Source organism: Limulus polyphemus, unplaced genomic scaffold (genome assembly GCF_000517525.1).
Source record: "Limulus polyphemus unplaced genomic scaffold, Limulus_polyphemus-2.1.2 Scaffold1832, whole genome shotgun sequence".
Lineage (NCBI taxonomy): Eukaryota > Metazoa > Arthropoda > Merostomata > Xiphosura > Limulidae > Limulus > Limulus polyphemus.
The window spans coordinates 39,295-57,326 of record NW_013667442.1 but is presented as its reverse complement, the minus strand read 5'-3'; the positions used below and the strand labels follow the sequence as shown (position 1 = coordinate 57,326).

The following is an 18,032-nucleotide window of genomic DNA, read 5'->3' as shown; positions in this document are numbered from 1 at the left end:
ATGCTGTCTGAATACAAGAAGGGAAGCAATGCCTCTGTAGCCACGAAGAATATCAAGAACGTTTATGGAAATGTTTTGAACGTTCATAAGTCTCAACGATGGTTCAGCAAATTTAGTTCAGGTGACTTTAGCCTTAAAAACTGTGATGGCAGGGGGCCAACATGTTGGAATTGATACTGATGCTCTGAAGATGCTTGTTGAGTCTAACCCAAGGCAACACACTCGTGAAATGGCCCTGAAATTGCATGTCTCTCATGAAACAATACGTAAACATCTAAGGATATTCTAAGGATAACCCCAAGGTGTTTGGGTGCCTCACGAACTCTCCGATATCATCGTTTCCAACGTGTGAACGTTGCTTCGTCTCTTCTAGCGCGTAATGCGCGTGAACTATTTTTGGATAGAATTGTCACCTTTGATGAAAAATGGATTCGCTGTGCGAATATCAAACGCCAAAAACAATGGCACAGTACTAGACAAAAGCAACTTCCGACCCTAAAACCTGGACTCCATCCACAGAAAGTGATGCTTTGCATTTGGGTGGGACATCAAAGGAGTAATTCATTTCAAACTCCTCAATTCACAGTGAACTGTCAATGCAGAGATCTATAGTCAGCAACTGGAACATTTAAATCAAGCCCTTCCTCAGAAACGTCCTTCACTCATCAATTGGAAAGGTGTTCTTCTTCTCCACGACAATGCATGTCCAGATGTGGCATGTTTGACGCAACACAAGATTACGGAGTTGGGTTGGGAAATTCTCCCCAACCCACCATATTCTCCAGATATGGCACCATCAGATTACCATCTTTTTCGTTCGCTGCAACACCATCTTAATGGAAAAACATATGCAAATGTGGAAGGTGTTAAAAAGGCCATCGACATGTTTTTTGCTTCAAAGCCAAGTGATTTCCTTAATCAGGGCATTAACAACCTGACTGTAAGATGGAAAAGCATCATCAATAAGAATGGAGACTATTTCATTTAACAAAGGTTTTGTTTGATTAATTTATATGAAAAATACACATTAATTTCTTGACGACCTAATGTAATGAATTTGTACATGGTAGGTGAATGACATTATTTTATAAGAGTGATTTCACTTGACATAGCCTATATAATAAATTCTGATTATCTTTTAATTGTTTTATGCAATATATGCAGAGCATATAATTTCTAGTTTGCAAAATAATCATCTTATCAACCTCAACAAATTTAAAATTGTAGACCAAATGCACTAAGCTTAAGCAAAAGTGTGAGGGCTGAGAATGACATGCTATAATAATAAACAAAACATGCTGAAAACATTCATGCTATTAGCATACTAGTACTATTACCTTCTAAAACAAAATTTAAGTAGGATGTATCCTATGAACAAGCACTTGCACTAACCACCCCTTGTAAGTGCTTGTTTTTTAAGTTCTTCTATCTTGAACTCTACTCTTTTATACAGGGTATCCACAAAGTCTTGTTGTGGTTTTAAAAGTTTATTACAACAAAACCAAAAGAGCTACAATTATGCAGAGTTTAGCATCTTGTTGCTTAATTAATGAAGTTTTTTCTTGATTTACAGATTATAATTGGAGTGTCCAGTTACTAATGATTGAAGTTTAAATGCAGATGGCAACTACACAGGAGAAAGCTCAATGCATCATCTGGTTTGAAGAGTTGAGATCAGTGACAATTGTTCAACAGAATTACAGCTGTCAATATAGCAAGGATCCTCTCTCCAAACCCAGCATTAGGGGGGTGGTTTCACAAGTTTTGAGAGGCAGGAAGTGTGACTGACCTGCCTCAAAGTGGACATCTAGGTGTTTCTGAAGAAACCATTGCTAATGGCCCAGAGATGTTCCAACGCAGCCCTAGAAAGTCTATTCATTGTGCTTCCAGTCACCAAGATCAATGGTACACAATGCCCTACACAAGATATTGCATCTTTACATGTATAAAGTGCAAATAGTCCAAGCTTTACAACCAAATGATAAGTCTCAACGATATGAGTTTGCATGTTCTATGTTGAACTCGATTGATGAAGACAACGAGTACGTAAAAGGATATTGTTCTCTGATGAAGCCACCTTTCATGTGTCTGGATGACATTGAAACACTTCATACAAGGATAACTGATGGCATCAGAAGAGCGACAAAGGATATGTTGGCCAATACGTCGACTGAAATGGAGTATCAGTTGGATGTGCTACAAGCCACTAACATTGCACATGTTGATGTGTACTGAAAAGCATATAAAAACTCTACTTCTGAAGTAATATAATACAAAAACTGCATGATGTTCTCTTTTTTGGTTTTGTTCTAATAAACTTTTAAAACTGCAACAGGACTTTGTGAACACCCTGTATATATATACAGTTGAACAATACACTGCCTTGAAAGAGAACTGTCTTATGAAAAAGGTAATGGAGAATATCTGACAAAAAATACCTAATTATTTCTTATGGATATAGCTATTAAGGAGCCATGTAATTACAATAAAAGATGTTGCAAAAATTAATAACTTTTCCTGAATGCCATAGATACTAAAACATACAGTTGATAAAAGAAAAGCTAAATTATTTTTCAAAACACCAGGCCCATCAGTAAGCAGAACAGCCTCTTGTGAATAATACCTGCAAATATTAAGCCTGCTGGGCATTTGAGGGAAACAAGATGGCCACCAAAGTTTTTTGATAAAATCAAGATATAAGAAAGAGAAAGCAGTACAAATTCAAAGAAAAAACTTATTTTCTAAACACTACAATTGCAAATAACACATTTTTCCAGAAGCCATACTCAAAACAAAGAAGTGCTAACAGATGGAACTAATTATCTGCAAAAACCACAACTACTGACAACTGAAGGTAAATATTTTTCTTTATACCTCACTCAAAACTAACACAAGTAACTTACAAATGTGGCAAACCACTTTTTAGACACTAAACTTAAGGTTAAAAAGTGACCAATAAAAGAAATTATGTTTCTCCATAACCACTAGGGAAATGTGTACCTAACATATAAAGTTAAAACATTTTTTTCTGACACCATATTTCTGATTACACTATGAAACTGAAAAAGGGCTACTTGTTTTCTAAAAATACAAACACAATTAACAAAACACACAACCAATCTAAGAAACTAATGAAGTTTTTTCATATCCCATTCATGCAAACTCCAAAATTTATTATCCAAATGTTGTTTCCTTATTAGCAAATACAAACTCAACATTTGTTCAAAAACCATAATCATGACTAAGGCATGTAACTAATAGGATATATGGACAAACACAGAACCATTTGGTCCTTCAAGGCTATCTTTGAACAGTTACCCTTAATAAAAGTAAAACAAAATCAAACCCATAATGTATTCTTAAGGAAAGTGTAAATTTCCCTCTTAATCTTTTATAAAGTTAAAATTTTTCTTACCAAAAATTTATTTCTGGTAGATACTCACCTCTCCATAGAACAAATAGCTAATACTTAGCACCACAAAGTTTTGTCATGTGCCAAGCCTTTGAACAAAACTCCCTTCCCTACACATAATAACTTGTACTGTGCCAGTCTGTAATGCAATAAGCATTAAATTATACTCATCAACCAGTAGGAGGATGACAAATCCTATATGCACAGTATTATTTGAGCACACTGTATATACCAAAAGTTCATTCTTGATGAGGTAAAAGAGACACAGTGAAAGTGCAGAGGAAGGGTGTGTGGTTGTTTGGAGAAGTATCTATTTGAAATAAGTTTTCAGGTAAGAATAGGTAACATTTTTCCTACCTGAAAACATATTTCAGATAAATACTTTCCTCTCGGCACCACTAAGAGCTATTACCTCGCATGAAACTGCTGTGGAATTTCCTGCATATACCATAAGACTTAAACAAACTCTCACCCTTACACATGTATTGTGTCAACCTATGACATAATGCTGTAGCCCTCCACCAGTAGGAGATGACACAACCTTCATGCACAGTAATGCCCAAGAGCAGTAGCATATGATCATAAGTTCATTCTTGATGAGACAAAGAAAATACACCAGAAGTGGGGAGGAATGTTGGGAAGGTGTTGCGTAGAGGTGAGTATATATCTGAAATACATTTTTCAGTAAGGAAAATGTTAACTTCAGAAATGCTATATACCTATCTGCACCATTAAGAGCTAGAATCCCACAATGAAAACAGAGTAGGGGTTGTTGGAGATCAATTACAAAGACAAATTCCTTTCTGAAAAAGTGACAGAAAGGGAAAGCACATGGGCATGACTTCCACAAAACCTAGTGGAACAGCATCCAGTGGGAGACCACATCCTTCTCAAGCAGAGATCACTCTTTGCCCAAATTTATTAATAGATTTCATGTACATTACAGAGATTTACAGTAAAGGACATCATTTATCCAAGGCCAGTGGTAATATGTCACAAACGTGTGCTGAACATTAGCGTGTAATGTGACTAGGACTCTAAGCTGTTCCATCTAGATGAAATACTTATATGAGATTGATATTGCAATAACAGGTGAATGAAAGAGAATCTGAACATATACACCAAGAACTGCTTGGGAGATATTAATGATAAATCTTTTCTCATGGTCATGAAATTGGGTTTCTAAACATTACCCAATGATTACTCTTCCCCAAATGTTCTCCTATTTCAACTCTTGCAATCATATCCTCATTACTAATTAACAATAAACCAAAATTTAGACAACTCATAAAACAGAGAAGTTTAAAAAAAATACAATTTAATAACTTATTTTCCCACCATTACACAAAACATTCACTAAAAACTTTGTTCAACTGAATGAAATAATCAACAATCAGTGAATAATTTTTCAGATAGTATAACTCATAAAATAAAGAAGTTAAAAAAGAATACTAAAATGAGGCATATTTAAGAAAATAGGAGAAAACATCTATGTTAAAATGAACAATAAAAGTTAGATATATTTTGCTTATAACCACAATCAAAATTGGCAAACAAAAAACTAAATATGTTACTTAGTTTCAAAACTTCTAAAGAGAATCATGGCATAAATAATCATCTTTAAAAGCATAACTGTTGGAAGATAAACCTCACAAAAGGGTTTCATCAACAAAGAATTTGAGTATCCTTCTTTGCATCACACCCATTATATAGAAGAAAACAAGACTGTGAAATGTTTTGAAAATAACACAATCAATCACTAAATACCATACTTTTATGAGAAATTAGGTTAAACTTCTTACTAGATACCAAAAGAAAAGAATAAACCTACTAGAAAAAGCTTGAAGGCATGTGCTGAATGATAATTGTGACAAAATAAGCCAAAAACCTATTTAAAAATAGTTGTTAGTGCTTTGCACAAGCTTCTGGTTATATTAGAATACTGTAAATGTTTGGCCCTCTCACTACAGGATCTATCAAAATGCTGGAATGATTACATATGTGAATAAAATTATACCAGTTAAAACAAGTAACTGAGTTATAAAGAAAGGCTCATAGGACAGAAGATAGAGATTTGTAAAAGACTAGCTAGGCTCCAGTTAAAACAGTTTAACAAAGTAATGGATTTGGGCTATAATAATTTAGATAATATGTTTAATATACATGGGAACCAATTCAATATAGTGTGACTGAAGAAAGAATCTTGGCATCGTGGTGAATAAGTCACTCCAGCTATTGAAGCAATGCTCTATTACTAGTAAAAAAGCAATTAAAATTTTAAGGTACATTTATAGACATGTTGCTTATAAGTCAAAAATAGATAATTCTCTCTATGTACAAATGAGTAGTTAGGCCTCACTTGGAATACTGTGAAGAGTTTGTCTCCTAATCTAAGAAAGGATAATGATTTGTAAGTAAGGATTCGGGGGAGAGTTACCAGGATGAAAAGTTTATCTTGCTTGGAAATGTTAAGATCTTTTAACTTAAGTTCTCTTGAGAACAGAAGGATAGGTTGTGATCTTATTGAAATTTACAAGATTAACTGGGAAATCAATAGAAAAAAGACTGTGATTTCTTGTGAATATTCTGAAGATAATACTAATGGAACAAGAGGACATAAGTTCAAGATTTGGAAAAGACAGATTAAGCTTCAGTTATGACAGTTTTATTTTTCTAACAAAGCGACTGTCTTAAGGAATTGGTTGCCATCAGCAGTAATGGAGACCAGTATGCTAAAGTTTAAGAGGGATATTGATGCTTTAGTAAAAAGTAAATGGTAGGTTTAAGAGTGAGTATGTAAGAACAGACTTGAAGAACCAAGTTCTTCCTTATTGTCCATATGTGATGTTATGATCATGGTTAAAGTAGGTGTTACTTGGTTCACTTATTTAAAAATGCTAGACTTCAACAATCTGCCTTTGAGTAGTCTGTGTAAGCGACAGAATGAATGTTTTGAAAAACATAAACTTAAGGAAAACAATTTCAAAATTTGGAAGACTATATCCAGACTTATTTTTTTAGCAAAATTATTTCTCTGTTAAAGTCACAAACTTTTAAGATGGTTTGCTTGATGTAGTGCATGCTAGTTTAAATTATTTTAAATATATGTTGGATAAATATACAAATGTGAAAAATTACATTCAGTTTTGATTTTAATATTTTAGTTAGTATTGGGGATAAAGAGGTGACCCTGATTGGCCAAAATAGATTTTTGTGATACTTATGTTCTTACTATACCCACCAAATAAATGGTCACAAACCTATTTTCAAACACCATAGGCACAGAAAGAGACAAGAATAGTGCTAAATTCCTTCTATATTTTTATTAAGAATATGATAGACAATAAGGAACACCACAACAACTAATATAAAATGTTTCACTTCTCACACAAACCATGTCATATATTTGAATCACCTCACATTTACTTAATAAACCTAGTGTTAATCCAAGGTGAAAAAAAAAACACAACTAGAAATCAACAAATTGATAAATATTTTAAGTATTAAATTAGGAAACGATGAACATTTATCATCGTACTACTGTTTCCAACCCAATATCGTGATATTCCAAAACAATGAAACTAATTTTAATTTTGAAAATAAAATAAATTTTAGATCCACTTGTTGCGTGAAACCATTTTAAGTATCTCTGATAATTTATAAACTTAACATAAGACCCAAAACTCGAGCGCTTTCGAATAGTTGACTATTCTTCTTCAGGGGAACAAAGAACTTGAGTTTTTGGTCTTATTTTAAGTTTATTATACTTTATATGTGATCCTTTGTGCTAACTCTTTTATCATGTCTGATAATTTATAATTAACACTACATACAAAACTAAGTTAACTGTAATCTTTAATTCCAAAAGAATGTTAATCAGGCACAAATTGCATGTAACAATGTTTAAAACAGAACCCAAAACCTCCATGTACTAAAACGGTACAAAAACATTGCAAATTACTATTGCATCAACTATCTGATCATTTTCATGAAAGAAATTTGATAAATTTGTAAAATATGATTCTAGTAGTAGCAGATTACTGGATAGTAATATTGTTTGTTTGTAAAAATACTGATGCTATCCAAAATTTTTCAATACATTTTTTCACTTTCATTCTTATTTTGCTTGAATTATAATTCCCAAAGTATTGTGGTTATTTTTTATTATAGATCTGTTGAATCTGAAGTAGTTTAATAAACAGGAAAATCAACCCTGAACAAATTTGAAGGAAAATGCATTTTAGTTTTTTTAAATAAACATAGCACAACCTAGTTAGTGAGACATGAACAGTAAGTGGGGTTAACACTAACAGAGGTTAGCTAGATTGGGTATCGTGTATGATACTGCTACCACTGATTAGGTCCTACCTGAACAAGCCCTCCCATGGGGGCGAGATGAAGGTGGTTTCAGTAATTTCCCATCTTGTGCAAACCAGTATGTATCTAGTATGTGCAAAACTCTAATTACTTGTGGCAAAAAATTCAGTTTAAATATTCACCAAGTTAACGTAACAAATAATTATGAACTTTTAAATTAGCAAAAAATAAAAAAGGCACTGACAAATATAAGCAATCTAGTGCATCTTACTTTAATTTTGAAATATATATATAATGAAGTAACATATATATTTACATGTAATGTACAACACTTTTGTTTTCTTAAGCTACCTTAAACATATTAGTATTATACAAACGTCCAACTCTTGGTCATTTTGATTTTTTATAGTTATACGTAAAATCAAGACATCAGCACCGTTTATGTTACAAATATGAAATAAAATATCAAAATCATGCAATCAAATAAAAATACAAAACAGGAAAGAAACTAAATACAAGCACTGATAAGCATTATTAATGAACTTAAAGTTAAACTACTACAGACACGTGTAAAATGGTGTAAGTAGTACTAATAGTAATACTAGCAGTAAGCTTATTCAATTTTCCAATACGAAACCCTCAGGCCTATACTACTCTGTATTACCTCATAACTGAAATTCCTAAAAAAAATACCGATAACATTAACAGTGAGAACACTCAACTGATAAATCAATGCTCACTAATTATTATAATTTTCATTTTATAACATTGCATAGTACTTGTTTCATCGGTTTTATTAGCTATATTATTTATTCAGTTAATTTTAAAAATATATGTAGTTAGCTTGCTTTGGTCAGAAGTTTATTGATAATTTCTTTCTCTCCCTTTCTCTCATTGTATGCTTAAAACTTAAGGTGTTAAGGTGTTCTCATACCCTTTGAATGAACGAAAAACTACAGGTATTTCTTTACTTAGAAATTGTGTGTGTGTGAATTTTATTTGTGGCACAAAGGTAACACCTCAAGATAATGGAAAAATAGTAACGCTATAAACAATGAAATAAACAGCACCCAATATACTTTGTACAAAATTAAACTGTTGAAATCAACTTGTTGAAAATATTAGATCTGAAAAGCTTCATAGATCACGATCAACCAACAAATTCAAATGTGTTTTGATAACAAACAGGCAAGATAAATTGATTTGATGGACACACAAAATGTTACATTGCTGGAAATACAAAATAGCAGTATACTAAAACAAACTACTGTTATTAAAAGACATTATTCAATTAAAAAATTGTTGTGACCTATGTTTGATATTTTAATTTACACATTTTGTAATGTTTGCTGGAGGGAGTTTGGTCATGACGTGATGATGTTGTGTTACACCTATATTCTATATCTATCCTGAGGGTCTAGGTTTGACAAGCACATGACGTCTTGAATTTTCTAATAATATACAAACTCGAGAAAGTCAGTGAGATAGTTGATTAATTAGTTAAGAGTCTATTATCAATTACTGAGTTAATGAGAATGCTAGTCAGCCAACTTGAGTTTGTGCCTTGGATAAAAGAGAAAATTTAATAAGTAACTGACTGACAAATATTATTTGTGACTTAATTAGTCCTATTCCTCGGCGAGATTGTAAAACTTATGATAAATGAAATAAAAGACTTTACTTTTCGTTAAGCAGACTCGACTTGGCATTATTATTACAGAATAAAAAATGCTCAATAATAGAAAATGTTACCACATTTATATCTGGAGTGAGATTATTTTAGTAAAAAAAAAAATCAAAAGCAAGCTTCAAGATGATGATACATACTTCAAGTAAGATTGAAAAGTTTCTTGAGATAATGAACCAGTGGAAAGAATTAAAAGAAAACCAGGAAGAAAGACAGCAAATAAGAGGATATAGGAGAACAAAAAAAATTAGAAGGAGATCTGCAAGAAAGAGACAAAAAATTAAAAGAAGATCAAGAAGAAATTTAAAAAAAGTTAAAAAAGAACAAGACAAGTGACAAAAGTTTAAAAAATGAAACTTAAGATTTGAAGGAAGATAGAAAACCAAAACAAATTTGACTGAAGGCAAAATCAAACCAGCTATTGGAAATGTGTAGTAGGAAAAACTGATGTAGTACAAAAAGATATATGTGAAGTGCAGAAATATTATAATAGCAAACTCAGTGAGATAGAGAAGAACATTGGTGACAGAATAAAACTTCTGGAAAATGAATTGGAAAATGCAAGGATCAAATCAGTTCACACCTCTCTTGAGGATCTGTATCCACCCAAGAATTCCATTTAACATTTAACTGTGAGATATGAAACAGAACAGATTTGGTCTACACCTGTTACCACTACTTTATGCACTCAGTGTTAACAGGACCTTCCTGGAATACTTCAATTATATCATTACCTTATCAAGTTACACAACTTAGCAGGTTGGGTCAACGACATCACCCAGTTGAGAAGCCAACAGATTATAATTAAAAGAATATCATGGGAAGCACTGTCAGTTTTTTTTTGTTCATGTGTATAGCTATGAGCAGGATTTTTTACAGTAGGTGTCTGTGACTTGTTGGCAATAAATATCAACAATAAACGGGCAGCACAGAATTCACTTGTTTTAAAATAATATATTCAAGTCAAATGTATGTACGAAGATTTGTTACACCACTGGTTATCACAGTTGTATCCAGAGCTTTGAATAATCTTCTCTTTTTTGTCAAAGTCCACACACAGGTGGGTTTGATTACTTTAGAACACCCTTTGACAAGACAAATTATTCTCCTCTACTCTGTTATTACAATACTCACTTTAAAATCACCACTATAACTGTTGGTTACCACAGTTGTATCCAGAGCTTTTAAATAATTGTCTCGTTTTAATCAAAGTCCACACAGGCGAATTCAGTTACTTTATAATACCCTTTGACAAGACAAGTTATTTTTCTCTATCTCTGTTATTACAATACAAGCTGTGATACTTTCAGTTTAGAAATTGCCTGTTAACGCTAAACTCCCACACAGTCTAAATTCACTTTTACTTTTGCTAAATTAGTACTTGCACTAACTTGGTCACCTATATATATATATATATTGCTCGACTGAGGCCTAGAACGTTATTCAAACCACAAGACATTATGATGTAACAATACACACTTAAAGCAACGAGAAAAATTCCAAAGGTTCGAGCAGGGTGACGTCCATTCACAGCAATTGAAGTATAGAACAAATTATTCATAAACAGTTATGTAAGGAAACCTATGATAAATCATCACTTCTAAAAAATACTAAATTTAACATTAATGATTTATAACAATCTAAATCACAACTCTAGTGTTACATTTAATTGAAACAGTCATGTATATCTACCAAGCATACCAGGCTCAATTCAAAATACTTTCTAAAGTTAATAGATGAAGGGGTGAAGCTATTCATCTTACTATTCATTTAAAAGGGACATATAAGACATTAAGCAACTGCCAGCTGAGAGATCTAACCAATATCAAGCATTCAATTTTGGAATGACCCATCAGAAGGAAGTTTCCAAAGCAAAGTCCAGTAGCATAGTAAGAAGGAAGAATGAGACTTTAGCCAAACTTGAAGAAGATGTTGAAAGACTTACCCAATTGTTTTACACTTATGCTTCAGAAGAAATGGTGGATTCATGTGTATGTGACAAATTTATAGTTACCATAATGGATGAGGACATTTAGATTAGGCTAAAGCAAAGTAGGTGTACATCATTAATGGGAGTTGTCCAGTTAGTGATATAACTTGGATCAATTATAATTGCAAATATAAAACTAATTTCACCATTCAGAAATTATGATCTTATGATGTTAAGTAGTATATAAATAGTAGCTCTCTTTGGTGAATATCTAAAAGAGCCAAAACAATAATTAGAAAACTGTTAACTCAGAGTGAGAGATGTAACAGGAAAAAAAGATGTTCCAATTGCAAATGAAAAGGGCATATTGCCATGAACTGCAGACAAACGTCTTTAATTAGAGAGCTGTTTATTCAAGTTGGAGAAAGTAAACCACAGGACAGAAGGTGCTTCAAATGTAACTTCAAAGGACATATCACTAGAAATTGCTCTTAAAAATGTCAGAAGAAAGAAACTGCTACATGTGTGGAAAACACGAGCATTACATCCTAAACTGTGATGATTCAATTGTCGATAGGGAAACGGAGACAATATCTTGAGGATGAGAATACCCCATCTTCTCCAGCAGAAATAAGAACTGTATTATTTAAAAAACAAACAGCCCACAAGTCAATGGGTTTACTGATGGGAGCTTTGTAGAATGTTGATAGACATTGATTCTAGAGTTAGAATGTTAGAACTGATTTGGTAATGAAAGGTCAGAAACTGCTTCCAGAAATGAAACAAGAAGATGGATTGATGCAAACAGCAAGTGGACATACAATATCATCAAGATGAAAGTTGAAAGTCACCCTCACTGGGGGAAATTTCTCTTCAAAACATGGTGTGTGAGTGATTGCAACAAAGAAGAGTACACATTAGGAACTAATTTTAAGAAGTATGAATGTAATGTTAGACTAGCTTCTTTAAAAAACTTCACAGCCTAAGACCAGAAAAGCACCATGCACTATACAATTATACCACCAGAGATTAAACTTTAAGTAGCAATAAAAATAGGGTAATGAAAACAGTAGATATGTAGTGCAACAGAGTGGAATTCAGAAGAATATGTGACTCAAACCAAAGATCATCCATCATGAACATTATTAGAAGAATGTCAACGGTAAAACAGCCAAAGACTTGTATTAATGGAAGACTTCATCAAAACTAAGTCAACCTGATGGAGAATCCAAGGTTCCTGTCAAGACACTTTCAGAGAAGAATTTGACATTAGCACTGAACCTGCTGAAGAGCCTAAGGTTCTTATCGTGATCACTTCCAGAGTGTCTCCAAGGGTGGATCCAGCAATGATGATAAAGGACAAAAGGTCATCCCATCTTAGTAGTATAAGCCACAAAAAGGATATTGTTGAATGGACAGTTTTGTCACTGTAAATAATATAATGAAGATTTTGCTTTCTTAATCAAAATTGAGATTGTACTTTGTTTTGCACATTTCGGTATTCAATAATTGTAACGTTTAATTACGTGAATATTAATGCTTTTAATTGTAAAGAGTGATTTATGTAATTATGTAATTTAAGTTTAGTGTATTGTTTTACTTGCGCATTAAGACTGTTCAGAGAACTTCAGAATCCATGGAACTGTTTTAATATTTTAATTTACACATGTTTGCATGATGTGTGAAGCCTGTGATATCTCCCACGAGAGTAGTGAGTTAGTTTATCAGTTCATTAGTCAACCAGTTAGTGAGTTAGTTAATCAGTGAGTCTGTAACAGTGCTATCATTTGTTTATTGAGTTAATAGGTGTGTTAGTCAGCCAATTTGAGTGTATGCCATAGATACAAGAGAAAATTTAACAAGTAAATTATTATTAAATATTATTTGTGCCTCTGGCATAGCACTTGGTGAGCTTGTAAAGCTTAAGGTAAAAGAAATAAAATGCTTTACATAATAAAAAAGAAGCAGCCCAACAATATAAACTGCAGCAAGACAATCATAAACAACATTACTAATTTGTATAAAGAATACAAATATGATAGAGTGATGTATTTCCCAATCACATGTAAGGAGTATGTTACTGATTTGAAAAACTCTAAATTGGACATTTTTAAGTACATTGGCAACATGATTCATGCGCATATTGTGATGCTTGGTTTGCAAGAAACATTGAACACGAAAAATCCAGAAACTGTCTCCCAGGTAATACAGCTTGTTCCAGCCTTGTTCACCAACTAACTGCTAGGAAGTATCAGAATATAATTATGTGGATTCTTATAAATACAAATTGTCTTGGATGACCACCAAACAAGATCCAATGCAAGCAAACATTATATTGTTGTTGCTAAAATGGATATTTTAGTTAAAATGTCTTGTGTTTCGTGAATCTAACTAAAATATGGTGACAGATAAACACTAATAGTAAGATTCTGCCTTTTTAATGCAGTTTTATTACATGATAAAATTATGAAAAAACCTTTCTACGGTAATTCAAATTTCTTTATACAAAACGTTAATGTACCTGATATGCGTATTATGCAACCGTAAAACCAAAGTTTTAATTTAACTAATAAGAAAGTTTCTGACTTACCTCTCTGTGTTTCTATATTAGTTTGATGAAGTTTAGATTTATCTTGTCCACCTAAGTCTGTTGCTTGTGACCATAGCCCAATGTTTTCTCTTTCCATAAGAGAATCTGCAGCTCGTGCAAACCAATATGAACCTGAGGAAGCTGTGGAAAATATGAATCTCGCGTGTTTAATTCTTTTATGGTAGCATGTCTAAATTATAAACAGCTGTGGTTATCATTGAAAAAACTTAAAAACATATATAAGAGGTCAGATACCCATTCCTCTAAAAAAAGATACATAGGATCAAAACAATTTACAGTGTTATGGACTTCTTTTATAGCCCTCCAACACATTCAGTACGTGTATAAGTAAATTGATAACATATTTTAAATAAGTAAATATGTGTCTCTCTATTTTCATTTTATGGATGAAAATTAGTTATTTTTAAATTCACAAATTTTACATTTTAAGATAAAAGATTGAGAAAACTGAAGCACTGTTACAGACAGATATGTGTGACTGGAAGTGAATTCAGCTTCAAGGTTGAAAAACACTGACCAGAAACTATTAGGATCTCCATAGACATTTGTAAAATGCTATTAACTTACTATGCAACATAAACTGATCATGTGGTGTAACAAACGATTGCTTGAGCTCTTACAATGCAGGTTTATAATCACAGTTTGGTTAATATGCAAGAATTTCTCAAACTTTTGGAGGGACATGATAATAAATGTCTTTCTAGGAAAATTATTGTTATCAAAACTCATATCTTTTACTGGCTGTTCCAAAGCATTTCTGAACAGGGATTAACAAATAAGTAATATAAAATACTGCAAGAAGTTAACCTTTCTATATAGCACCAAAAGAATACTCCCTCAGAGTGTGTATGGTCATCCGTGAAAGGATAACACAGGGTGTCTTCCAGGGGAGGCTTCCTTTGAGGCCGCGAGGTCACGTGAACTCATAGTTCCAAGTTGTTCTACCCTAGAACGTGTTGCTATGGGTGGATAGTTCCATTGTGTGTTACCAAAGGGTGTCTTGCTATGAGCCGAAAATGGTGTTACCAAAGCATAGATCGATGAGGTCATCTATGATGAGTGTGTAGACGGTTCACAAATGAACCACCAGATGGTGTTGTAGATCAGACATCAACGTGTTTCAACATATGATTAAGTCATCAACTTTATAAGTTCCACTTCAATAACAATTAAAGCCTTAGAGTTAATATTCCATCTAATTTGCATTATGTACTTTTAACAATTATACTAACTTATCTGATGTAGTCCTGAAAAGAGCTAATTTGTATTGTAAAATGCATAAACTATTTAAACTATACATATATAACACACGTTCCGCTAATTATAACGTATTACAGTTTGACTTTACATATTACTTATACTAGCAAATCTATGTATGCCTGAAAATGACTATTTTGTTTTGTTATATAATTAAATTACTTAAAATGTACACATCTAATGCGTGTTTCACTAATTATAATGAGTATAGTTTGACTTTATGGTTTACATATATTATCACTCTACATATGTAACAATATAGCCCTGTTTTCATTCATATGTCAACTATCTAGTTAATAAACACGATATGTCCATTTTACCCCAACTAAACATAGTAACCCTTATCTTCTTCTTTTTTCTAAATACAAAACGTACTCTAGAAAACGTACTCCATGCTTTAAATAGCGACGCTCCCCAAACTCACAGAATGTTCCGCTGCGCCCCCTTCACATTAAAGTAATTTTCGCAAGTGATAACAGTAAAAGCAACATTTTCTTTACCTGTTTTCAATAATTTTTTAAAATAAAGAAATGCTTTTCAGAAGTGAGTAAATGTGAGAGCCCAAAAAAAGTTTTGAGAGCAAAGTGATAGTTCTGTTAGGTTATCGTCGTCTCCAATTCTTCTGTTTCTCCCCTCGCTATTTTTGGGCTTGGAAAACATTGACTTAAGTAATTTTTTCAGATTTTCTATTATAAAAAAATTAAGTATCAACACTTACTAATCAGTTGAGCAAATTCAAATAAGTAGAACTGATGAAGCATATGATAAATATAACTTTTTGACATACCTCACAATTGAAAATAATGATTCTGTTTATTGTATATCATTTGCATATACGAGTCTAAGTACATTTTTCTCTTTAATTAAAGGTATACTAAGATAATCGATTGTTTAAACAAGTGGCATTATGACACATAGTACTGTATAATAAATTTATTTATAAAACAATACAAAATAGTCTTTTTCAGACTTATATACCTCTAAGAATAAACTAGTATAACCGTAAAATGTATGTTGTGCAAATACATGTAATATATTTTCACGATTTTGTTATTGTTGATGAAACAATCACAGTTGAGACCTGATCACGAACCATCTAATAGCTTGGGCATCATAGATGACCTCATCGTCACACACTTTGGAATTATCTGCCTCTAGTAACCAATTGCCCCTAGTAACACTATCCGCCTCTATTAATACGTCCTCTGATGCCAACTAACTATCCGCTTGTTTCCTGACCTCTAATGACATAACTTGGAATTATGATGTTACGAACTATTCGCATAGTTTACTGCCCTCTGATAACATGAATCTGGTGACACAGCTTAAAACTATAATTTAGCGAACTACCTGTCCATATTTTTCAACACTAGCAACGCACCCCAGTAACACGCCTTTTGGTGCCACTTCGTGAAACTATGACGTCACATGATTTCCTGATCTCAAGCTCTCCCCCTTATCACCTGAAACTCTCAATCAGAGTAAGGCAGCATCGTTTGGTGTCTCAAGTGTACCCCTAACCACTACTGTGCCCACATAACTGTTGGTAACTAACCGAGGGAAGAGTACCATTGAGTAGGCTTGAAAAGTCATAATCTGCCTTAACTGGTTATTCAAACAGTGGTCAGGATTCACCTGTTAAGACATTATAAGAATGCTACAGCCAATTATCCCTAGCATATACAGGAAAACAACGGCTTTAGAAGTACTTGGGACGCAAACTGGGCAATGAATGAAATGGTTAGAAGAATGTTACATGATCTGCTGAATTGCATTTCATCGTGTTCTGGACTACGCTAGTATAAAATATGGAGAATATTTGACCCTGCTTCTGTTGTACCAATTATGCAAGCTTCCGGAAATAATGTTTTCATAATTTTACAGTTCCATCTTCATGAACAAAATATCTTCCAAGATTGTAATACAACAATCCACCGCATTCATATGGTCTGAAGTTGGTTTCAGGTGTATTTCGGTGACTTTAGTTTTATGTTTGATCTTAATACAATTGAGATTTTTCTGGAACGAACTTGATCGTCGCATTCGCTACAGTAACTCTGTCAACAACAGGGAACTAGTCGAAAACCATAATTCTCAACGAAAGGGTTATATAAAATACTGTTACGACAGCGGTAGTCACGTGACGCTGGTAACACGTCATGATATTCTAGAAGATTCACGAAGAAACGAGATGTACGCTTTTTGTATATATAAGACCGGTAAGAAGTGACGGCAACAATGGAATTGAATTGCAGACAGAGATAGAGACGGACAATTGAGTCAAGCACGTGAATCGTTCGTTGTGAATTATAGCGTTTGTTTAAGTTACAGCGTGACTGTGGAAATTAAGTGTATTGCAAAGTTGTATTGAGAAAGAATAAACTAGTTTTATTTATGAAAGGACTTGTATCGCTAAAGTTTCTTCGGAAAGAATTTTTACGGAAAATTAACAAATGAACAGAGACGTAACAAACTGGTGTCAGAAGTGGGATGGAAAAGAAAAAAATGGAAACGACAAGTGGCAAATCAAACTACAGCTTAGCAGATTTGATGGCAGCAATACAAGAACAACAAAAGAAACAAGAAGAACGAGAAAATAAACAAGAAAAGAAACAAGAAAAGAGACAAGAGCAGTTGCAAGAAAACCTGCAACAGTGGAAGCTCGAACAGCAAAATAAACAAGAAGAGAGAATACAGCAGTTGTTGGAGGAAAAAGAAAAGAAATAAGTAGAAAGAGAAAATAAACAAGAAGAGAGAATACAGCAGTTGTTGGAGGAAAAAGAAAAGAAATAAGTAGAAAGAGAAAATAAACAAGAAG

General features: G+C 33.0%; 1 protein-coding gene across 5 annotated transcripts in view; it reads right to left on the bottom strand.

Annotated features, from left to right (window-relative positions):
- LOC106465092 (ensconsin-like) overlaps window positions 1–15,612 on the bottom strand; it is a 72,114-nt gene extending 56,502 nt beyond the window's left edge. Inside the window, exons 1-3 of one of the 5 annotated variants that reach the window (XM_022392919.1) lie at window positions 15,590–15,612; window positions 13,937–14,077; window positions 7,781–7,855 (exon numbers count right to left, since the gene is read on the bottom strand). In XM_022392919.1, coding sequence (XP_022248627.1) covers window positions 7,781–7,855; window positions 13,937–14,033 — 172 coding nt within the window. In that variant the 5' untranslated portion in view covers window positions 14,034–14,077; window positions 15,590–15,612. Of the gene's footprint in view, window positions 1–7,780; window positions 7,856–13,936; window positions 14,078–14,764; window positions 14,984–15,534; window positions 15,563–15,589 lie in introns of those variants that run through there. The other 4 variants (XM_013925287.2, XM_022392918.1, XM_022392920.1 and 1 more) reach the window with 4 other exon arrangements.
- Window positions 15,613–18,032: the final 2,420 nt, after the last annotated feature.